Consider the following 25,213-nt stretch of genomic DNA (forward strand, 5'->3'; position numbering starts at 1 on the left):
CATGCCTTCACAAAATTGTATAGATGGCGTCATAAGTCCAACCCAAGAGGAGTATAATAGTAATAGTAATATAAAAGTAACAAGATGTGAACTTCTACCTTATTTTTCAAACATTTCTTTATTGAACTTCTATTATTTACAAAACATCACAACCCACACCCACCCTAAACCCAAGGCACACACAAACCTCTACTAACTAAATGATCAAAACCACATCTTGTCAAATTTCCCCATTTAGGGGGAGACGACGACGACTTCCTGTGTGACCTCCTCCAGTCACCTGGAAAATTCTATTAAAATCATGGATCTCAATGGAAAATATTTAAGCATTACCATGATCACAATCATCTGCTGTTGGGGTTGGGCACTACATCAAATACCGGTACCCATAAGGATGCCAGCATAGTAATGTTCAAACAACATGCAAATGCATGTCCTTACATCCAGGCGCACTGAACCATACTCTGCGTATGTGATACACTGCTTTGTGTCAAGATATAAAAGGTTGTAGAAGGGAACATTCAACCAACCCCTCTATCTGATGGGACGTTTCAATATAGTCAAAGCCATTTTCTGTCAGGGCCATTTATCTCTGGGCCATGACAACATGGAGGGAATGCAGAGGTGCATTCACATCGCTCATGCCCATTTCACCTTGAATGAATCAAAGCTTTTTGCTCGCCGTCACTGCTGTTCCTGCAACAAAGTCTTAAAATAACATGTGAAGTATGGTGTTGTTTCATCATCGGCAGATCAACATACACCGTGATGACACTTTTCGCAACACACCAGTCATTAATTTGACGCCGCGTTTATGTGCCATTGCACTTGTAAAAAAGCAGAGATGCGGCTTCCGGTCGATTTGCTTGTGAACCAAACCAGGTCTGATGGCTGCTAGGGATTGCGTTTGGCGCTTTGCTTGCTCATTTGCAAGTTAATCAAGCTTCCTTAGCAGGCTAGAGATGATATCGCAGTGCTCTGCAAATCCATGTCATCTCCTCTCCGCGGCTGATGGATGGCTGCTAGTGTAGGCCTAGGCCTACTGCCGCATGTCATGTCAGCTGCACAGACAAGCCCAATACGACATCTGTGAGGACAGTGTGCAGCATCTCCAATGCTGTTATCACATCACGCCAAACACGCACACACTCACACACACAAGCACGTATGCACACACACGCAAAGCACGCACGCACGCACACACACAAACACTTGATTTCTTTGTGTGCAGCATCTCGACTGCTGTTATCACATCACGCCAAACACACACACACACACACACACACAAGCACGTATGCACACACACGCAAAAAGCACGCACGCACGCACGCACACACAAACACTTGATTTCTTTTATTTGGATCCAAGAGACAAGCAAGGAGCACAAGACCCGAACATTCCGGAAGAGATCAAATGATAGGTTGACAGATTTTAAAGACTACATACTTATACCAGTAGCCTACTTGCATTATTATTACATTAAGCCTGTAAGGATAAACAAAATATCTCCACACACACATACACCAAATCAAAGAAAAGGTGGTGTTGGACGTTTTAAGCCTGTACATTTATGATTATTTAAAATATGAATAGTGTGTCCAAGTGGTCCCTTGTCAATACTAGGCCCTTATCATGATCCTAATGCCCCTATTCACATGACACCACACAAGACAAGACACACGTCCCACATTCAATTGAAGTTTTTATTCAAAGGTTTTCAAAGAATTGAACAGAAATAAAGCTTAAGTAACAATCTACTGGAAAAAAGTATTTTTTTGGCTTTAACAAACACTACAAAACAAAAGTAAAGAGGAAGTATTTTTTTTCCTTTTCTTGAACCGGACATACAAGTTACCACTGGCAAGTGTGTGGCACATGTAAAACAAAAAAATAAAAAATTAACTCTCATATAGATATCTCTATGAAAATCTTTTATTTCTTCAAACAGTCTGTACAAAACTTCTTGCTTCATAAATTATTACTTTTTTTTCTCTTATAACTTAATGGCTGTCGAGAACATGGTGGTTTAATTTAATGATCATTTCTTCCTTGTACATATGCCTTTGTGTATCCAACTTTCTCACGAGCCCCCCCCCTCTCTCTCCCTCTCTCCCAGAAGCAGTATGGCACTTGGTTCAGGTGTTACTAGCAGCAAAACCCTCGCAAGAACTCAAACAGCATCACTTTTGTTTTCGAAGTTATTTGTTTTCAGTCGCTGGGAAAACACGGAAATCTCAAGTATGTCAAGTCACAGTGGCCGCTTCTCTTCTTCTCTGCTTTGGGAGCTGGAAAGTCTTCAGGACTCGGATAAAGCGACAAGGATGTTAAACGGGTACAGATGCACTTAATACCACAACAACTCTCTCAGAGCCCCTGCCGGCCTTTCAATCTGGATTCTGGACTTCATTCAGCTACTGGGATAAGATACTATATACTACGTCGTTCATTTCATGAGTTTAAGCAGCAGTATGTCTCTCCTCTTCCTCATTGGTTTTTGAAGTTTTCGAAACGATGAAACTGAATGTCTAGACACAAACCTTTTTTTAGGAAACAAAAAAAATGAAAGGAGAAAAAAACCCACGCTCAATGCACAATGTTCCTCAATGTTAATGATAATAATATACGTATGTCATCAATCACGTTTTCTTAAAAAAAAAAAAAAAACTTTGAAGAAAGAGAGAAACACGAATGAAATCATTTAAAAACAAATCAAAACAAAAAAGGTAGAAGGAAATAAAAATAACGACCTGAAAGTAAACAGCTGTGTCTGGGCCAGCTCCTGAGCGCGCCGTTTGGTCTGAGGGACCGGGCTGGACCTGCTAACCCGGCCGGCAAAAAAAAAACAGAGGAGAGGAAAAAAAGAAACTCTGAGGTAGATATAACCGGTCAGTTCGACCACCAGGTAAAAAAAAATGAAATAAAAAAATAAAACAGTCTTTTTTTTTTTGGAAGATTGGAAGACAAACTTAATGTTGAAAGCTTTTTTGTTGTTGTTGCTGTTGAGAAGTCTTATCATGCCTGAATAGATTTTTCTTTGTTTGTGGTACTAATGTTGCATGATGCCTTTGCAAAATTCATCCTTGCCCTCTTTTTTATTTCAGTTTTTAAACCATCTTCTCTTCTGTGTTGGTTTCCTTTACACGTAAATGTTATGAATAATAACATTAGTGTCTGTAGTGATGAAACTGCCATGGCACTTGTTGGATCCAGACCTACAGTCATGCGCTTCCTCCCGTGTTTGTGTTCGCTCTCCAACTACAGACGACTGAATGCAAATGTACAAAAAAGGCACATTCTCCAAACTGCGACCGAGGCCTGTAAAAAGTGTATAATAATATCCTGTTTTTCACGAGAAGAAGGAAAAAAATGCACAATAACCCAATCTCACGGTTTGCCATTATTTACTAGTTCACTGTCTTTGGTGAAGTAAACTTCAGTTGAAAGTGCCAAGTTTTTTTTAGCTTCCTATTAAAAGAAACTTTAGATGCTCTAAAATCTACATACTCCTCTACTTTCATCTTTAGCTCCACTGAACTTTTTGCAGAGGGTGCAATGGAAGGCTCTGTTACAAAACCACACGACCAAGTTTGATTTACATCTCAACTTAAAAACACTCGAAAGAAAAAACAAAACAAAAAAACTGCCCGCGCCAAATGACAAGAGGATGATCCCTCTTTTTAAAAAAAAAAAGTCTCCAAACCAAAGTGAACCCTCATCCCCTACCCCAAAAAGTCAAGCTAAATCTACAACACCAAGTAATCTAGAAAGGCAAGATTCAAATGTGATCTTTCAGCAGAACTTCTACCACATTCAAACAACCAGAAGGCCAAGAGGTCTCCCGATTATATTAACATTACATTATATTACATACTTAAAAACACAAAGCAACAAACACACGAATCATCATCAATCATCTAAAAAAAGAGAAGAACACTACACAAATCAAAAGGAGAGAAATTAAAAACAATGACAAGTTAAAACCACAGCGAGTCTGCTCAGCTAAAATCCTATAGACAAGCCCTAAGTCTGCTGATCTACAAGGCAAGAGCATTTTAAAGCTGCTGTCTCCTGCTCTTCTGCTAGCTCCAGAGGTTGCCTGTACAGCTATAGTGTGAAAAAATTTAAGGCAAATTGTATGATAAAGACGGAAAAAAAGACAAAAACAAAAAAAATCTAGACAAAAACACACTTCACAAGCAAAGACAAGTAACACATCACCATAGCAACAATCAATCACACGGCAAGCACAAAAACAGCTTTTTTTTTCAGGGTGTCTGGCTAAAAACTCTTCTGATCACGCGCACGGACATGCACACACACACACGCACACCCACTCTCTCACACACACTCACACATACACATCTATTTTTAGTACAAAAAAAAGAGGAAAAAGAAAGAAAAAATTAAAAGTCATAGAAAATAATTATGAACAACAGATAATGTTACTCTCATGCATCTTAGACACCGTGTCACATGCCCACCAGAGTCCTTTGCAAATTCATGTGACGATTGAAAGTAAAAAACAAACAAACAAAAAAACATCTTTTTTTAATAATAATAAAATAGAACTTTTTTTTCCTTTTTCTTCCTCCTCAATATTTTTTTTTGTCAGAATTAGCATCCTTTGATGAATTTCAAATCATACACAGTTTTGCACAAGTGGAAAAAAATGCTGTCAGAGTTTTGAGTCACTGTTTGAAACCTGTGCAACGCGGGTGCTGTGTCCAGACGTCAGAATCATCTCAGGAGGCCATGATTGTTTCAGCCATCTTCTCCCCTCTCCAACTCCTCCACCAACCCAAACAACTCCCTTGGGCTTCTTCCTCAGTCATAGCTGCGTGAAAACACACACACAGAAAAAATATCATTATGTCTTTAGGTAACATTACGTCAATGTTTTGGGACAAATGGCAATATATGAAACAGTATTCTAACTACCCCACAGATATGCTGTAGCTGTGTGATAACAAATGGTAATATATAAGATGTTTTCCTATCACCTTCTACCACCTTCAACCCCCCAGCCCCCCCCCACAAAAAAAAACACAAAAAAAACCCACCCACTTGGACTTGATCTTTAGTCATAGTTACGTGATAACACAAAAAATATAGCCTTAAGTAACAACAATGTTTTGAGACAAATGGCAAAGTCCCACACTGTATCCTAACTTCATGCAACCAACACCACCATCCCCTAAACGACTCCCTCTGGCCCCTTAAATGCAGGCCGTACCTCCAGTGGCACGCTGTAATAACATTGAAAAGTTAGGTACTACAATACTATAACATAACACAGGGCCTTTAGTAATGCACTACGACTTGGTCAATGCCATACTGGTAACAGCAAATTTATAACGCTGTGTCTTAACGGGTTAAGTAACAACAATGTTTTGGGACATATGACAATGTCCCACACTGTATCCTAACTTCATGCAACCAACACCACCATCCCCTAAACGATTCCCTCTGGCCTCAGTTAGAAATGACAGCATTCCGAATGTGCTTTTACGTGACATAACATTACATCATGCTCACGCCTTTATCCAAAGCAACTTAGGAGTTATTTATGTACATGGTATTAGTTACAGTCTCTAAAGCAATGTGGGGTTAGGTGCCTTGCTCAAGGGCATTTGAAGTGGATGAGAATGCTGAAGTGCACCAATATTCTTCATTCTGGAATGTTATTCCAACCAACAACCACATCACAAGGGACCAATTCCCTAATCATGAAGCTACAGCTGCTCATGCACAATATTTTAGCACAGGGGTTCACAATAGTTTCCAATTTGGGGCCCACTTGTTCGGGGCCCAGCTCTGCCCAATAAACAATACAACTCAAATAAATAGTCAACAGCAACAATTATGATTATGAATTAAGATTTTTAGAAAATGATTTCACGGCCCACCAGTGGGCCCCAGACCACAGTTTGAGAATCACTGTTTTAGCAGTTCGACGACAAGCGGCAATGCCTAGCAATGTCTCTGACCTACATGTGAGCATCTGATGGTAATCTTGTTGCGACACATGTCGTCTGTCACCACTGAATTCATTAAAATCGCCTTTCGGTTACATCATGTACACAATAGTCATAAAGTTTCTTCCTCGTTTAAACTAGCAGATTTTCCTCCTTGAAATCATTTTAATGAGAGCAACAAAGAATGGCAGAATCACCAAACATACATTTGTTTAAAAAAAAAAAAAAAAACATGGAAATCGTGCTGTCCAGCACTGCGCTTTGATACAGGAAAACAGTACTTCAACAGAAAAAAACTAATTCAGAGAGCCACACACTCAAATGCTGCATTTAATTTAAATACAGTGTTAGCAAGAGATGAAGTATATGTGTGCTGTTAGGATACGAGAGCGATCCACCTACCTCCTCATCACTTGTTTTGCTGGTAGGTGTATTGGGAATGGTCCCCTGATGACTCCACCTGTTGTTGTGCACTGTTCTCCTAAAAATAAAAGCACCACCGCTAATTACCCTCAGGCTACAGATTGATCATTAAAAAAGACAAGACACAAAAGTGCACTCACTATCAACACTGAAATCACATCTCTGGGGTGTGTTTCCTCGAAACCATAGTTGCTAACTGCGTGTTAAGTCATTTTGTAACCAAGTAAGTTGTCTATTAGCTGCTGGCAACCTACTATATTTGCTGACTAGCAAGAAACGATGCACTGGAGAAAGAAAACCGTGGAGAAGGTATTCCAACAAGGTGTTACAGAAGCAAACCAGGTTAAGTTAACCTAGATGTTGTGGTAAATAAGCTAATACAAGAGCCTGAAGTACTCATTTCCTTACCTAAATGACGCCTGCCGGTTATACTGAATAGTAGCAGATTTACGCTTTGTAGGTTAACTTTACCAGATTTATCACATAACCATGATATTGGAATTATTCCAAGAAAATGGTTAAGTGATAAACCTGGCTTAAGTTAACCTAATGGAAGTGGTAAACCTGCTAATAGATAGTCCACAGGTGCCATTCATCAAGAATATGAGCACCACAGGCTCTTCTATTAGACTATTTACCACTATGTCAAGGTTAATTTAACTTGGTTTACTCCTAAGCCAGGTTCTTGGAAAAAAAAAGCCCATGTTCTTTGAATAGCCCAACTGATCCACTGTGTCAGCAAGCTTGCATTGCACTGCTGACACACTAGGGACGGATTATGAATATATGGGCCACTGGGCCTGAGAATCAGAAAGGCCCCCCTCCTCCACAGGTGTTCCTGGTTCACATAAATCATTCAGGAGTTTTAGGCCAGGTGTGAGAGTCTCATGTTGTCGGGGAATTGGGGGGTTATTGGGGGGAATTGGGGGGGTTATCTCACTGAGAAATTTTGAAATTCCTGTGGTTAAGAGTGCGATTTTCACACATCACGAGAATGGACATATAGAAGCTTGGTATTCGGGACCTTCTAGATTCTTGGGGCCCCTGGGGCTGGGCCCAGTAGGCCCTTGCAGTACTCTGTCCTGGTAAGAGACAAAAGCATACTGTACCTCCACGGAGACGGCTGTGGTGGGCATGTGCGCATACTGTGGGATGTAGGCTCCTTGCATAGCTGTATTGGCAGCCATGTACTGTGACACCACACACACAAACACAAGACAAAACAAAACGAAACAAATTATCAGTATGGCAAAACGTACAAGCTTTTCATATTGCACTCCAGGAGTCCCAAGGGTATATCAGTAACATATGACATGACGGTCTGGTTAAAGGTTGAGTCTTGCCCCAAAACCAATGAAATGGAAAAACATAGAATAGAATAGAATAGAATAGAATAGAATAGAATAGAATAGAATAGATTAGAATAAAATGCCCTTATTGTTATAATGCAAAGTACAATGGCATTTTAAAGCATCTCTTCTTCAAGAGTGCACACAGCGCAATGCACAGTAGATTAGAGAGTAGAGTAGAGTAAACTTCATTGATCCCCAAACAGAAATTAAGGCGGCGCACCAAGTAATATCAATAAGTATAAGCAATATACATATAGTATACAAGATGAATGAGAGAATGACATGAGACAGTAATTAAATGCGGGATGTCTTTCCTAACCCGTGCGGTGGTGGTGGAGGTGTGGTGTGGGCTCCGACCCAGAGGTCTGTGGCTCACCGTTCCCGCCGTGCTGCCCAGGGAGAGGTGGCTCATCTGCTGCGTCAGGGGGTTCATCATGGACGAGGGCTGCAGTGACAGAGAATGGTCCATAGAGGGCGATAGCACCGCTCCCTGGCACCGACACAGTGTGAGAGGGTGAGTTGCAGGGAATGCATAGAGACATTATAGAGAACAGGACACAGAAACACAGAAACGGAGACACACACCAGAGATAGAAGAAAAGGGAAAAACAAGAAGAAGGAGACATACACGCACACACGCACACACACGCACACTCACACTCGCACTACAGATACTACTACTGCAGATACAATCAGGACTGGTTTGACTTCACTTTGCCATACATGTGTTTTTATGCTTGCAGTGACAGAACAGGGAGGGGGGGGGGGGCAGAGAGAGGGAGGGTTGTTTTCATTGGGATAACACACAGAGAGAGAGAGAGAGAGAGAGAGAGAGAGAGAGAGAGAGAAAGAGAGACAGAGAGAGAGAGAGAAAGAGAGAGAGAGAGAGAGAGAGAAGAGAGAGAGAGAGAGAGAGAGAAAGAGAGACAGAGAGACAGAGAGAGAAGGAGGAAGGAAAGCAGTGGCCTGAACTGCACTGGGGAAACTCCACTCAAGCTAACTGCAGGTCAGATTTGTACTGCAACACCAGCACTGAATGCTGCACTGCTGCACTCTCTCCCTCCCTCTATCTCTCTCTCTCTCTCTCTCTCTCTCTCTCTCTCTCTCTCTCTCTCTCTCTCTCTCTGCCTTTCTCTCTCTCTCTCTCCACTCTCACTCAACATCACCGCTGGCGTTTCTATATCCAGATGGCATGCAAACGAGCGACTGCAACTATAGACTGTCATAAATACGACAACCAACAGGACAAACACATCTCCATGACATCACACATGGACTTTTCTCATGAACTGGGGTGAGGCCTGAATTGAAAGTAGTGAGCACCACCGCTACTCCAACAATTCATTCTATTACTGTAGTGCCAATGTACAGTACATCTGTGGACAGATCCAGAGTGATGTGAAATTGTGCAGTTTTGTAAATCTGTAAGCTTTGTTTTCCATGTGAACATTGACTTAAAAAAAAAACTTTGGTATGGAAATTGAAAGTTCTTTTATTTTCTCCCTTCTGCAGTCAGCCAACCAAATGGACGTGAGAGGTATTGCAACTGGAGAACGGTTTCAGTTTGGGTCTGAAACAAATGTTTATCCTGGAATGTTACCACTAGGTTACAACTGAAAATGGAAGGGGTGGGGGTGTGAGATTCCAGATTTCTTCTATTACATTTGATAATAGGTGTACTGTATAAGACAGTAAAATTCGTTGTGTTTTGTCTCCTCAAAAGATAAATACAGTAGATGAAAAGTGTGTGTGTGTGTGTGTGTGTGTGTGTGTGTGCGCGTGTGTGTATGCGCGTGTGTGCATCCGTGTGTGCGTGCGTGTGTGTGAGTGTGTCAGGAAGGAGGTCAGGAAGTGGAGTAGCTGTCAGGCAGGGCTAGAGGGGAGGGAGGGGGGCAGGGGCTCCGGGAGCGACAGGGAGGTTCAGGAAGTCCAGAGAAATCGAGGGCAAAGGGGACAGTGGGGTTAGGGCTACGGCATCAGGGACTTCAGTGCCACTCCTGTCCTGTCCTGTGTGCCAAGCTGCCTGCCATACACAAGACTTTTGCCCACTGTGTGCCAAGCTGCTATACACAAAGTTTTTTGCCCATTGTAACCTTCATATCCGCAGTCCCTGCTCAACAAAAGCCAGCGACAACAGAGTGGAGAGCAGAGCAGAGCAGAGTAGGGAGCCAAGCTCAGCCCAGCCCAGCCCAGCCCAGCCTGTCTACCATACCCACCCACTCACTCACTAGCTCACTCACACAGGAAGCTCTACTCAACACAAGCGCCTGTGCAGCAACCATGATCTCTCTCTCTCTCTCTCTCTCTCTCTCTCTCTCTCTCTCTCTCTCTCTCTCTCTCTCTCTCTCTCTGTTTCTCCTCCATCTCCTCTCTCTCCCCTCCCTCACCCTCTCTGTCTCTATATCTTCCTGTCTCTCCCTCTCCCATACACTCACATTTTCTGTGTCTCTCTGTTTGGCTCATTCATTTTCTGTCTCACCCTCCATCTTTCTTTCTCAGGCCCAATCCGTCTTCTCTAATCTTGCTCTCTATATGTATATCTTGCGCTCTCTCTCTGTCTCTGTCTCTGTCTCTGTCTCTCTCTCTCCTGCTCCACACCTCCACCATTTCCTCTGCCGGAGTAGAGCCATGGCTGTCTCTAAAGTCTGCAGCGAACTAGCTAGCAGCCCCGGTCCACAGACTGTCTGTCAGCTCAGTTGTAAACAGGGGGAGGATGTGATGCGTGTCGAGGCCCGGACGCTGGCTGGGCCCTAACGCTCGGTGCGTGCGTGACATTTTTCTTTAACGGTGCACACAGGAAGGAAGGGTTTTGGCGTCTTGACAGGGTTGGGAGAGAGAGGGGAGGTTTTGGGGAGGGGGGGGGGTGTCCCTTTTTTATTTGCTGTTAAAAACAAGCATTTACCCTCTCAAAACACCAGCCAATTGACACTCTGTGGAGTTCCTGCCAGCCTGCATTTATGCTAATGACATATCTAGCTAGCAGTGACATTTTTTCTCTCTCTCGTTCTGCTTCATGAATATTTGATCAGCCCGAACCGAAAAACATAGGCGAGCGTGAGACGTGTACCCTGGCTTACCAACAAACAAACATAAAAAAAAACCTAGCAGTTAAGTTGCTAAGGAAGCCATCAATATTGCTTAACTACAGAGAATCCCATACAAAGTACATGCGAGCAAGCACAACTCTTCGACTTGTTACCACAACAAAGGAAACTCGGGCGCTCGAGTGAGAAAACGAGATGTTCTACGCCACACTGCAAAACCCCTGACAGACAGGATCCATCATCGCAGAAAGAAAAACTCGGCAGCCTCAACTCTCAAGTCTCAGAGGAAGAGGGTTGTTGTCAGCACAGCAGCTGCGTTTAAAAAAATGAATAAAAGGAAAACGTATAAAGGAGGAAAGAGAAATCCGTTTTTTTTTTTTTTTGGGGTCTCTTTTTTTTCCACTGCTCTGTAATCCTGCAACAGCCAATCTCCCACAAGGCTGAGGATGACTCAGCAGGATCTCCAGTATCTCGTCGTCCCCCATCACAGCGTTTGTCTCTCTTCTTCATCAGGGCTCTGTGGCTGTCCATAGTCATAGTCAAAGATTCTAGAACGCTCTCCACTCTAGAATCATATAGAACGTTACACCAGAGATTCTAGGAGTATTATCCAGTCTCTCTGGTTACACTCTCGGCTCAAGAATCTTTGGTCATAGTCATAGCTATGAAATCCTAATGAATAAATACATGTTTATGTTTTTTATTGCATCTCTCTGTGGGTGCATTGTCTTGGAAGTGGACATCTGAAACACTCCACCAGCTGCCTCAAACGGCATTTAAACTTTGCTCCGAAAATGCCTTAACATCCCAGATTGGGGCAATGCAGCACGTCTTTTTTTTTTTTTTTTTTAATGCAGTGGATTTTGTGCAAAGCCGCACTGTCAATCCCACGAGAATAGAAGTCGAAGTAAGAAAAGAGTCAGACAGTATGACACTGCGACGTCTGTGTCCAAACAATCAGCGTTTGTCCTCATCGTCAGGGCAGAGTGGTGAACCACAGCCATAGTCCATGGCTCAGAAATGCACTCTGAACTGGGATTCACTGCCAGTTTCAGAAAAAAACTATCAAAGGCACTCTTAAAAAAAAAAGCCAAAACAGCTTTAATAAACTGGCAAAATTACATTTGATTAATTTAAAATGCAAACATGTTTCGGGCCATAGTACGGCCTTCATCACGGCTGAGTCACTCTTGGCTGAGTTAAAGAGGTGGCCAATTCAGCTCTCTCTGTTTCAGCTTAAAGTGGATTTTGTCCAAGATTCCCTGTCACTCCGCAAGATATATCTCTGAGCAGAGAATAGAAGTTGAGGTAGAAAAGACTAATTCCTAATAAAGAAGGAAAATGAAACTGCTACTGTGGTGTAGGTCAGAGCACGGTGACAGAGTCAGACAGACAGATGGAGGAAGGGCAGACGGACAGATGTGGGGGTAAAAACAAAAAGACCGAACGAGAAAGAGAAAATGTAATCTATCTGCCAGAACCTGACCACGGCTTCAAGTCCCCCTGCACCCAAACAGACTTTACACAGGAAGACAGGGAGGGAGAGAGAGAGAGAGAGAGAGAGAGAGAGAGAGAGAGAGAGAGAGAGAGAGAGAGAGAGAGAGAGAGAGAGAGAGAGAGAGACATCAGAGAGAGAGAGAGAGAGAGAGAGAGAGAGAGAGAGAGAGAGAGAGAGAGAGATAAGACAGGCAGATAAGATAGATAGAAAGAGAGAGGGGAAGACAGACAGAGAGATGAAAAGATAAAAGACAGCATACAGTAGGGAGAGAGAGAGAGAGAGAGAGAGAGAGAGAGAGAGAGAGAGAGAGAGAGAGAGAGAGAGAGAGAGAGACTGCTGTGCTCTTACCGGGTGCTGCATGATGTAGGGCTGGTGAGCCACCCAGGATGGATTCTGAACCTGAAACGACACCACACACACACACACACACACACACACACACACACACACACACACACACACACACACACACACACACACACACACACACACACACACACGCACACACACGCACACACACATACACAGTGAGTCTAAAAATACAGTCCTCTTTGCCAAAGGGCTTTGTGGGGGTTCTCTCTTTCTGCTGTCTACATCAGCAGCGTGGTTCGGGCCAAGGGGCTTTCTCACAGAGACTCTATTGGCCGTGCAGGCAGAGCCCCCCTTGGGTCCTGCAGTCGAGTGCATAGTTACGGTACTACTGACGTCATGGAGGGCCGATAGATTAAAGCCACACTAAGCAGTTTACTTTGACCTCGTAATAAGGAATCCAAAATAAGTGTTCTGGTTCTTTCATTTGTAACAGGATGACGGGCACTTCTACATTCGCTTGACTGACGTCTGCTATAACAGCACTGGGTGCGTTTGGATATGAGAATAGGGCTGTCTTTTAAAAAAATATATGTTTGTTGGGCTTTTTAGCCTTCAATTCTGATGAGAAAGTGTAGAGAAAGACAGGGAATGGTTGGGAGAGAGATGGGGGGGAGGTTGGAAAATGACCAAGGCTGGGCCGGAGTCGAACTTGGGCCCCCCCCCACTGTCAAACATTCCCGTCTAGGGCATGGTGTACTGTAGTAGGCGCAGTGTGACACAGCGTTAATACACACGGTGACACGCGGCCTTTTGTACTTCAAATGAGAGACAAATACACTTCCGACATGTAGTGCGACTGACTGTTTTTTTACGTAATGTTTATTTATTTTTTAATATTGTACAAAAAGTGTGAACAAAAAATCCTGGTTGAAGCAGACATTTTCACTTTTTATATTTGCTATTTGGTTGATCTGCTCCCAGGTCAGATGTTTTTGGATGTGAGGGCACCTACTCGTTCAACTTTTAGTGGAGGCCAATGCCATCATAAGAAGGGGGTGAGGGAGAGGGCTGCTAACCAACCTGGTACGTGGACACAGGCGATACGTAGAGATACGTACCCAGTGCTGCTTCAACTCGTTAAAATACAGCATTACAAATTTGCTGTTACCGGAATGGCAATGACCGAGTCGTAGTGCGTTACTAAAGGCCCTGTGTTATGTCATAGTAGTGTAGTACTATGGTAGTTAACTTTTCAATGGCTATTACAGCGTTCCACTGGTGGAACGGCGTGCGTTATGGGGCTTCCAGAGGCAATTAGTATAAGAAGAGCAGAGCCGTAGATATTACAGAGCTGCCCTATACTTTGATCTCTGGTCACATGGTTTTATGCTAGCATCGCAGGTTCCGGCTAAACCCATTTCTGCCATAGGTTTGTGTTAGCATGGCTAGGTTGCGTCTACTTGTACAGAGTTGGCTGTGCCACTGTTGTCCTGACACAAGTTACCATCTTAGGTCAAATAATTACACAGTGGGTTGAAAGTGTGTGCTTAAATTGAAATGCACAATTTCAATTTGTTTTATCAATTCTTCTCAGAGTCCCCAATGATACTCTATGGACACGAACGTTACGAATCTGGAACCTTTTGATGGCTGTGCAAAACCCAATGAGACCACAAAATCGGCCATGTTTCACCATATATGGAGAGGACACCCACCTGGTACGTGGACACAGGTGAGATGTAGGGAGACATGGCTGTCTGTGCGATCATCCTGTTAGCAATGCTGTATGGAGCTGGGTAGAACCTGCAGAGGACCAGAGAAGAAGAAGATGAGGAGACGGGAGTGGTTTAGTGAGGAGGGAGGGAGGAATGGAGGTATTGCCATGAAGAAGGGAAAAAATGATAGGAGAAGAGAAAGAGATGGAAGTGGTTGGATGAGGGTGGGAGGGAGGGAGAGAGGGAGATTGCAAAAAAGGCGAAAGAAGAGAAGATGTGGAAATAGTTGAGTGAGGTTGGAGGGAGGGAGGGAGAGATTGCAATGGGAGAAAGAGAGAAAGAGAGGGAGAGAGACTGAGAGATTGCAATGAGAGAGACAGAAAGAGAGAGAGAGAGAGAGAGAGAGAGAGAGAGAGAGAGAGAGAGAGAGAGAGAGAGAGAGAGAGAGAGAGAGAGAGAGAACAAGAGCGAGAGAGAGAGAGAGAGAGAGAGAGAGAGAGAGAGAGAGAGAGAGAGAGAGAGAGAGAGAGAGAGAGCGAGAGCACAAGAGCGAGAGAGAGAGAGAGAAAGCGAGGGGGAAATAGATTCATATATATATAGATATATAGTGACACCCAAATCCATCAGCTTGGTTTGGTGGTGTGGAGGAAGAGGGCGAGGAGCAGGATGAGGAGGAGGACAGGAGGATAGAGGACAACAGTGGCTGTCTTAATGGGGGGAGAGAATGCGCTGTTCCTTCCTTCCTGGTGTCCCTTACCCGTTTTGCATAGCAGCTGTGGTGGGATCGTATGTCAGAGTCATTCCGGCCTGCGGAGAAAGTCAATAGAACATGAGAGCTCCTCCACCAAGCGACCGGGCACAAAGCAAACAGATTTCAACGCTGCAATCTCGCAAAGTCTGCGGGACGCATGACCCACGCGACAAACAACAACAGCAACAATACACATGTCTACATGCCTTTAGTCTTTTGTTTCTAAAGGCTATTGTGTCTACTTTGTTTCACCTTTAATTAGATAGAAGAGCACTAGACCGAATCAGGAAGTGGATTTAGCGAACATAGTAATGAGGATTGGAGACATACCAGAATCCCATCCAGGTGTGTGAATAGTATGGCTTTCTGTTTTTATAAGGCCCTGCTGTAGTTTTTCACCTCCAATTAAATTGGCAAGTGAAGAAAAAAAGGATATGAATAGATGACATGGCAGCCAAGCATTTACCTCAAGGCAGAATGAATGGGCACTTGGATGTGCGCAGGTATGTGTATTATGGTATGGAGGACTATGGGCCAATGGTTAAAAAAAACGTAATCAGTGCGGGGAAAAATACATCCACAATATACGTAGTATACCGTAGTAGACATGGCATGGTATTCAGGTATTCCCCTCAAGGCAAAATGGCAGCTCTCTGCGCAGGTACGTGCATTATGGTATGAAAGCCTATGGGATCATTGCTCAAACACGTAATCATTGTTGGACAAATACAACCACAATAACGATAGCAGATATGGCGTGGGATTCCAGTATTCGCTTCAAGGCAGAATGGGCACTTGAGCGTGAGCTGTAACGTGCTTTATACTATGGAAGCCTATGGGCAGACCGCTCAAAAAAACGTAATCAGTGCGGGGGACAAATACTATACATCCACCTGTCAAGGTTGTCTGGGTGTGCACAGAATGCAGTGTAACGCGAGCCCATAGTCATGTAACAGGTTAAATGTGGTAGCTCGGGGTGAATAAGAGGGCTTTCATGGCACAGATAAACACCTGCATGGGAAGAGGACGCTCTGAATGCGATCCCTCCACTTGTTCTCTCTCGTGGAAAACCCCCTCATTTTATTAAGAGCTGTGTGTGTGTGTGTGTGTATGTGTGTGTGTGTGTGTGTGTGTGTGTGTGTGTGTGTGTGTGTGTGTGTGTGTACGTGTGTGTGTGTACGTGTGTGTGTGTACGTGTGTGTGTGTACGTGTGTGTGTGTACGTGTGTGTGTACGTGTGTGTACGTGTGTGTACGTGTGTGTGTGTGTGTGTGAGGCGTGTTTGCATTTTAGCTTATATAACACACGTGCACAGTCATTTACCATTTGCAGGTTACACACTGGGCTATTGTGTGGAGACACCCACGCAGGTTTTTATTTAAACACGCCAGCTGATTTGACAAACAGGTAGGGAGGGATGCACTCGCTCCCACATGCAGGGCACACACACACTACACACACACACACACACATCACACACACACACACACACACACACACACATAGATGCATCCACAAGCGGAATATTTGCACGCTTGCACACACGCACACACACACACACACACACACAGTGTACATACACAGACGCATCCACAAGCGGAACATTTGCACGTTTGCACAAACACACACACATTCACACACTTGTGCCCACAAATACACTTGCTCGCATGCACACACACACACACACACACACAAACACACACACACACACACAAACTCATGGTGGACTGAGAGGCAGAGTAGCACACTTACGAGTCGGGCCTCGCTATCGCGTCCCCACCCACGGCCGTTCTGGACATATTTGTTTTGGCTCTGGCGCTTTTTCTGCCCACCATCAGCAAACTTGCACAGCAAGGGCTCAGAGGGGCCTGCAGAGGGGACATCCAGAGGGAGGGAGAGAGGGAGAGAGAGAACGAGAGAGAGAGAGAGAGAGAGAGAGGAGAGGAGAGGAGAGAGAGAGAGAGAGAGAGAGAGAGAGAGAGAGGAGAGAGGGAGAGAGAGAGAGAGAGAGGAGAGGAGAGAGAGAGAGAGAGGGAGGAGAGGAGAGGAGGAGAGAGAGAGAGAGAGAGAGAGAGAGAGAGAGAGAGAGAGAGAGAGAGAGAGGAGAGAGGGAGAGAGAGAGAGAGAGAGAGAGGAGAGGAGACAGAGAGGCAGATAAAGAGATAGGAATGAAAAGAGAAATAGAGAAAGAGAAAGAGATGGAATGAAAAAGGCAGAGAAGAAGAAGAAGAAGAAGAAGAAGAAGAAGAAGAAGAAGAAGAAGAAGAAGAAGAAGAAGAAGAAGAAGAAGGAAATAAGAGTTCAAAGAAGAACAGAACAGAGAGAGAGATTCCAAGAGAAAGAGAGAGGGGGAGGGAGGCAGAAAGAGAAGAGTATTTAAACATGGGCCAAAATACACTTGACACTCTTCACCCTTCATTCAGTACTGTCTGTCCGTCAGCAGGAGAGTTCGGGCTAAAAATGTCTCCATCCCCCATTCTCTCTCTCTCTCTCTCTCTCTCTCTCTCTCTCTCTCTCTCTCTCTCTCTCTCTCTCTCTCTCTCTCTCTCTCTCTCTCTCTCTCTCTCACACACACACACACAGCCAAGAATACAGACATCTGATTTGGCAGCTGCCATGCTAGTAATCCCCTTCCTCCCCCCACCCCCACCACACTGCACCACTCCTCAACCCCTGTCCCTTCTCTTCCCTCCTCTTCTCCTCCTCCCTCCTCTTCTCATCTCTTCTCTTTCCTTCCCCTCACTCAAAGCTGCGCTGGCCACCCGAGGACTATTCCAGTCAAATAATCCAATTAAAAAGCTTAGAATGTGAAAGAAGGCCACATCGGGCCGGCCCTCTGACCCCACCACCACAACCCCCGGCCCATCCCCCTTACTATGTCCTTCAACACTTCCTACTGTGTGCATTCTCTCTCTCTCTCTCTCTCTCTCTCTCTCTCTCTCTCTCTCTCTCTCTCTCTCTCTCTCTCTCTATCTCTCTCTCCATCTCAGTCTCTCTCCATCTCAGTCTCTCTCTCTCTCTCTCTCAGTCTCTCTAGCTCTCTTAATCTCTGTCTCACTCTCCATCTTTCTCTTTCTCTCTCTCTTCCTCTACACCTTGACATATTTCTGTATCTGTCTTCCATCCCTCCATCCAAGACTTCCTACTGTGTGCATTATCTCTCTCGCTCTCTCTCTCTTTTCATCTCCCTCTCTCCATCTTTCTCGCTCTTCCTCGTCCTTCAAGATTTCCTACTGTGTGCATTCTCTCTCTCTCTCTCTTCATCTCCGTCCCTCTCTACATCTTTCTCTATCTTCGCATCTCTCTCTCTGTCTTGCCGCATCTTTGTATCTGTCTTACATCCTTCAAGACTTCCTACTGTGTGCATTCTCTCTCTCTCGCTCTACGGCTTTCTTCGTCTCCAACTCTCTGTCCCACTCTCTCTCTCTCTCTCGCACACACAGAGGGACCGCACTTGACACACATCAGCGACACGGCATCCCAACAAACACTAATCAATACGCCCTCGCTCACTTACTCACACTCAGCTGGCAGTGGCAGTGCAGTTAGGCACGCAAGAGGGTCTCACTTCAGAGGCTCCTCTCTGCTAAACTGCAATGCAGTCTTGAGGTGACACACTAGGCACCTTTTTTAGAGCAACACTATTGGGCAACAATACTGTAGGATTTTATTTATTTATTTTATTGTAGTTTATCACTACAACACACTTTTATCAGGGGAACTTGGACCGTCAGAAGACACATTTTGTTATCATTTTATCAGAACATTAGGAACCAATCACATCGTTGCCACGCAACATTGCTCAAAAAGTTCACCCGTGTATCATCACCTTTGCGCCATCAACGCAATATCTGCTCCAACTGTTCGCTGCTATACACACACACATTAAGGGAGGGCCGACAGTTAAGTACGGTAACAATACGTGACTGCACATAAAACGATTATTGCCGTACATTATTTTGTCTGAGTCATTATTTAGTTTCGCATAGTTCTCCTTTATTGAGCTGGCCAGGCGGGTTGCAGCCTTCTGCACCTTACAGGCAAGGCTAGTGAATGAGGTGCAGAAACCTGAAAGGCGTGCTTGGAGTCTTGTAAAGCGCTCTTGTGGAAAGAGTGTGTTAACATAAAAATGCTTGTGAGTCATGAGCCACGGACAAACAGGAATCCTGATAATTACACCAACCGATCCTCTCTTTCTCTCTCTCTCTCTCTCTCTCTCTCTCTCTCTCTCTCTCTCTCAAGTGTGCACTGATTCATCAGAGAAACAGTTCCATAAATTAGAAACGCACGAATCATTCAACCTGAAGATGAGCCGGTATAACCAACGGTACTATCTACGGTACTATAAATGGAGGGAATAAGAACAAAAAGGAAATAAGGGAACGCAAAGGGAATAAAAAAGGGAATAAGACAGGTGTGTAGCAGTGTAACGTAGCCACGTCCTCACCTTGGACTCCAGGTGGAGTTTTAATGAACTTGCCGTTGAAGTGATTAATCACAGCGTCACACTTCTCTGTGGATTCCATCCTGCGGAAACACACAAGAGAGAGAGAGGAAGATGAAGAACAAGATGATGATGATAATGATGATGATCATACTGGTCTACTACAGTAACTGTGGCCAATGTGTGCAATGTAATGTAATGTAACGTAAATGTTTGGGGGCATTGTGAGGGCCTACACTCTACTGTTCAAGAAGTTTCTGGTCGTCTATATTTTTTCCCTTCCTTTTTCTGTTGTTTTTTTCCCCTGTGGTGGGAAGTGAGGGGTAGAGACAACCTCTAATCCAAGGGTGATGAAAATTCACGACATCTCTAGCTGTGTTCTGTGGGGTTAGTGGTTATGTTGACTTTTTTGGTGTATTTGGCTGCAGTAAACCAAAATAACATCATCTCATTTTTAATTTATGCACCGCTGTCGTGTTGGTCAATGACAATAAAGAAAAGTATTTGGAGGGGATTGTCCAGGTCTCTACCTCACCGTAAAATACCTTTGTATTGTCGCCCCTGGCCCTTTCCTGATTTTTTTTCCTATGGTGAATGGCAGTGACGGACCAATAATCTGGGGAGTAAGGTGTTTGTGTGTGACAGGGTGACATGTGGTGAACACAGCTTCCTCTTCTGCTCTCCAAGAGATAGAGGCATGTGAGGACGTGTCCTGGCCACTTGTTTTCACTTGTAATGTACTGTAGTCAGGGCTTTGAACCGGTTCAAGGAACGAAAACGAAAACCAGGAACTTTTTGTATTTTACAGGGAACAGAAACGAAACCGGAAACGTTATTATTTTTTTTGTTCTGGAACGGAAACACTTATTTAAAAATAATGGTAACCGGTTAATACCGGTTAATACCGTTCCTCAAACTAAAAAAAAAAGTAATTATTTTCCTGTGCACATTACCATGACGGCTGAGGTTCACGTCCTGTGACATCAGACATTCTCTGACTGAATGGAGAGAGAGCTGTGGATTACAAAGTCTCCACTCCACATCTTAAATTAGAGAAACCACTGTCATACAAAAGGGCAGAGTTTCCATTGCATCATTGTAAGATATTGCAGAGAAGCGTGTGTAAAGCGCACCGAGAATGTTCGACATTATTGGGCATCCATGGCCGCTTCAAATATGCACAAACTCACAATGTCCATCATAGCGCTCCATGTGACCCAAGTCAGCGTGGAGCGCGCATTTTCATCATTGAGGTTTATTCTCCGCTTAGGTCGTCCCTGAATTCTGGAGGATATTCTTTTCATCCGCTTGAATAAACAGTTTGGAAGTAGGCTGACTCATTTGCACTTCCGTCTTTCTTGGTTAATTACCGTCAGTTAGGCCTATCGGGAGTAATCAGCTGACAGGAACGAAATTAACCGTTCCGGGAACAATATTTTTTTGTTCTAACCGGTTCGGGAACGTCAATTTATTGGTGGAACTCATAACCGGAAACGTTATAATTCCGTTTCTGTTCGGAACGGAACGTTTGGAAAAAAATAATGGTTCAAAGCCCTGACTGTAGTATGTGCCATGCCATCACAAGGACGAGGACACACACAAACCCACCCACACATGGACTGTATATACACCGGCATGTACTGTATACTACACACACACACACACAATCACTCAGACACAGACACACAGACACACAGACACACAGACACACAGACACACACACACACACACACACACACACACACACACACACACACACACACACACACGAGTACATGAGACACACACACACCAACACACACAGACAGACACATGCGCACACACACAGTGAGCAAATCACTGAGCCTATGTGGTCAATGGTGTCAGCCAAGAGTTCCCTTTACGTAGACACACTTACAGAAGTGGCTCACATTTTACACTATCAATAAATTCCTGCCTTTTCATATTGAAACTCTTGTGAGTATAGACTACCGGGTGTTATGTGTACGTGTGAGATTGTGCGTCACAGAATAGCACTGTCATTGCTTTTTAAAAGTCCCCAATGGGCAATGGAATCAATCATTAAATTCCCCTTATAAAGACAGACGAAGGTGCCACCCATGTACTATATTAAAACACGTCGCTTAAATATGACGCGGCTTCATAGGAGTAGAGACAGATACTGAGAAACTACGGAAGTTCCCTCAGAATCAAAACAACTTTCCGAACATTGGCGACTCGGTGACAAATGAAGTAGAGGGAGGTGTTATTGTCGTTGTTTTTTTGTGTGGGTTTACTGTGTGTGTGGGTGTGTTGTGTTTATATGTGTTGGCTAGTAGTTGGGGTTACCGCCTGTCACCCAGGGTCCCCTGCGGTCGGCTAAGGCGCATTACGGCTTTGACCTCTACGGGGGTTGGGGGGCGTCTGGAGAGAAAAGTGAGCAGCTTAGCCGACAGTACCTGGCGAATCCCACCCATCTACATGGGGGTGTCTCGTGTCGGGCAGGGCCCAGGATTAAGAAGACCCGGGGCCCCTAGGATACAGGTTTCTGTAGGCCCCCTCAGAAGGCATATTTCATGACACGTCATCATTCCAACACAGGAGGAGTATTTATAAGATTTTAAACTCTATCTGACACGGCAAACTAAATTATCAATACTGCATCTTGTTACATTTCTCCAATTACATTGATTTTTTCCCCCCTTTGGCCAACTGGGGCCCACCTGGCAGGTGAGGGCCCTAGGCTGCAGCCATATCTAACTAGTGTATTAATCCAGCCCTGGGTGTCTGCACAACAGAAGCAGAGTAGCTTAGTCTGCCGTACCTGGAGAATCCCACTCCTCTAACAAGGGGCGTCTGCAGACCAGGAGAGATCGGCTTAAGACTACAGCACCTGGTGAATGTCACCTCTCTAATAGGAGTGTCTGGAGCAAGGGTGTCAAACATAAGGCCCGGGGGCCAGATGCGGACTGGGAGATAGTTCAATCCGGCCCCAGAAAAAAAAAAACTCAACATAAGAAGTGAATCTTTAACCAATACAAAATGTGCTGCAGATGAGATTTCTATGAGATTTTAATAACTGAGAACATGTGTCTTTTTTGGACACCATTTACAGTTAATGCTCCCGACACACCCGCTTAAATCCATGATTTGATGATTTGACTAGCACTGCGATTCCAATACGAAGCAGAAATTTGTGATATTTTGCACTTACGTTACTGGTCTGGCCCACCTGAGATCAAATAGGTTGTACGTGGCCCCTGAACTAAAGTAGTTGACATAGGTGGTCTGCAACTTTTGACATAGGTGGTCTGCAACTTTGCCTACCTGGCGAACCCCACCTCTCTAATAGGAAACGTCTGGAGCTTTTGCCTACCTGGCGAACCCCACCTCTCTCTAGTTGCCATGGCGCCGCATTGTTTGGCTGCCTCTCTGGTAACTCCGTCAAAACCGTGCATTTTTTCCATCTGTTAAACCTATTTAGTCCATATGAAGTTTACATTTTTGGACAGATGTGACGATGTGTTTCTAGACAGCACTTTTTAGTGCTATGTATTGCCGTCTGCATTTTTGTTGACCTTAAATCGAAATCGATGTTGTCGGATCACCACAGCGCAAGGGAACTCCATGGAGATCAGAATGCGCATAGCCTGCCCTATACCAACCGGCCCGGCAAAGAGAGAACATCATCCCGACAAGCCTCGCACTACTGTCTACAAGAGGTCCGCGGACACCAGATGAATGTGGAGACCATCACAGTGTATAGCGTGGGGTGAGAGCCTGCAGTTTGCCACCCGCGATGTAGTCTCCGTCTCATCTAGCACCGTATCCACCCAGGAGCCTCGGGCGCCGCACCAAGCAAGCTGTCTGTTTTGTAAAGCGATGCATCCAACTCTCGCCTCGATCGACACATCTATGAACAATCTGACACCATGGACATTTTCTATACTACTTATTTCCTTAATGTGTGTATTTATGTTGACATTTAATCTAATGATTTCTGCACGATGTGGAGTTTTACCAGAACCGTCATTTCACTACAAGCTGTAACCTTGGTTATGGCTTTGTATGTGACAAATAAAATACTCTACTCTAAAATAAAATACTCTACTCTCTAATAGGAACGTCTGGAGCTTTTGCCTACCTGGCGAACCCCACCCCACGGCTGGCACCGTTGGAGTCGCGCAGGATCCGCGTGGAGATGACCTGGCCGAAGGGCTTCAGCATGTTCTCCAGCTCCTGCTCGTCCATGGACAGCGGCAGGTTGGAGATGTACAGGTTGGTGGGGTCCTGCTCTTGTTGCTACGGAGAAGAAGGAAAACACAGCAAAACAAGAAAGGTAAGGTGGGTGGTCAGGAGAAATAATAAAAAAAATACATTTCAGGTATATACAGTAGGGCCTACAGGTTGAGAAGAAGGTGGGGTGGATGTGAGAAGCACAAATAACATTGACATATACGTACGTGTACTAAATAGTTAGTATACATGAATGACAAACAAGGAACAAGCAATCAAAACAAGGACATGAGGTGGAGGGTAATGAGAAAGAAAAAAAAAATACACAAAAAGGACTTTAAGGGGGACTGAAATGAATCCTAACAAGATATTTTGATGATAAGTAGAGAAGACATAAACAAAAAGAGAAGCTGAGATGTGAGAAGTATGAGAGGGTGAGGCGGGTCGTTGTGACTGTAGATCAGTGATTCGCAAACTGTGGGCCAAGGCCCAATAGTAGGCCTTGAAAGCCTTTCAAGTGGGCTTTAAAATTATTTTCTAAAAATCAAAATAATATTTGTGTGCGTGTTGCTCTAGACCTTTTTTTTTTTTTTTAAACTCTACTATTTATTGTGTCAGAGATGACACCCAGATATTTGTGAAAATTTTAGGTGGGCCCCTAGATGGAAAAGGTTGGGAACCTCTGCTGTAGATAAAGCAAACCCAAAACGAGAGGGTAAGCTGGAGGGCACGGAGAAAAGAATGATGAAATACCTAAAGGGAAATTCAATGAGTGACTACGTCAAAGGGGAATTTAAGAGAAACCTAATCTAGGCTGAAGGTGAGAGGCACATTCATGAAAAAGGGGAAATTAAAAGGAAGCCAAGCAGGCTAGGAAGAAATGAATAACAAGGGGAATTAAAAGTAAACCCAACAAGATGGCTGCTGAAGGTGTGAAAAAAAGAAATAAAAGGGAAATTAAAAAGGAAACCCAACATAACCGCGGAGGTTGAGAAGATATAAACTAATAATAAATAAAGGGAAAATTAAAAAGCAAACCAAACTGGAGGGTGGAGGGTTACGATGAAATGAATAAAAGGGGAATTAGGAGGAAAGCAAAGGAAAAAAAAGAAATGAAAGGGAAATAAAAAAGGGAAGTGTTGGATGAGATGACGTAAGAGAACAAAATATTTGTATCTACTTGGATTTTGCACAACTCATCATCTTCATTTCCAGAAAAAAAGTTGAAACGGAGCCAAAATCCGATTGATTCGATTATTGCATTCATCAGATTGGATAGTTAATGTGCTCAAAGTTCATACACTAGAAACCAGCTGTTATGTTCAATCGATTTAATTTATGCGTTTATCACTGATACAGCCTTCAATGGCACGACATTTGTTTGACAAAGAACAAGCTTAAGCAACACCTAAGCTATTGTGGTTTTAAGGGCCATGCCCCATGCATTGTGTCCTTTTGTGCCCTTTGGTTAAAGAGGTCATCTTA

The 25,213-nt window shown here is 44.0% G+C and overlaps 1 protein-coding gene across 4 annotated transcripts in view; it reads right to left on the reverse strand.

Annotated features, from left to right (window-relative positions):
• Nucleotides 1–1,689: 1,689 nt before the first annotated feature.
• LOC134461253 (RNA-binding motif, single-stranded-interacting protein 1) overlaps nucleotides 1,690–25,213 on the reverse strand; it is a 58,460-nt gene continuing 34,936 nt past the window's right edge. The window contains exons 5-14 of one of the 4 annotated variants that reach the window (XM_063214051.1): nucleotides 23,637–23,794; nucleotides 19,517–19,596; nucleotides 16,822–16,937; nucleotides 15,077–15,126; nucleotides 14,320–14,407; nucleotides 12,641–12,691; nucleotides 8,127–8,195; nucleotides 7,508–7,588; nucleotides 6,378–6,456; nucleotides 1,690–4,834 (exon numbers count right to left, since the gene is read on the reverse strand). In XM_063214051.1, the coding sequence (XP_063070121.1) occupies nucleotides 6,385–6,456; nucleotides 7,508–7,588; nucleotides 8,127–8,195; nucleotides 12,641–12,691; nucleotides 14,320–14,407; nucleotides 15,077–15,126; nucleotides 16,822–16,937; nucleotides 19,517–19,596; nucleotides 23,637–23,794 (765 nt within the window). In that variant the 3' untranslated portion in view covers nucleotides 1,690–4,834; nucleotides 6,378–6,384. Of the gene's footprint in view, nucleotides 4,835–6,377; nucleotides 6,457–7,507; nucleotides 7,589–8,069; nucleotides 8,241–12,640; nucleotides 12,692–14,319; nucleotides 14,408–15,076; nucleotides 15,127–16,821; nucleotides 16,938–19,516; nucleotides 19,597–23,636; nucleotides 23,795–25,213 lie in introns of all 4 variants that reach the window. The other 3 variants (XM_063214048.1, XM_063214049.1, XM_063214047.1) reach the window with 3 other exon arrangements.

This window comes from Engraulis encrasicolus, chromosome 13 (genome assembly GCF_034702125.1).
Source record: "Engraulis encrasicolus isolate BLACKSEA-1 chromosome 13, IST_EnEncr_1.0, whole genome shotgun sequence".
NCBI classification, from domain to species: Eukaryota; Metazoa; Chordata; class Actinopteri; order Clupeiformes; family Engraulidae; genus Engraulis; species Engraulis encrasicolus.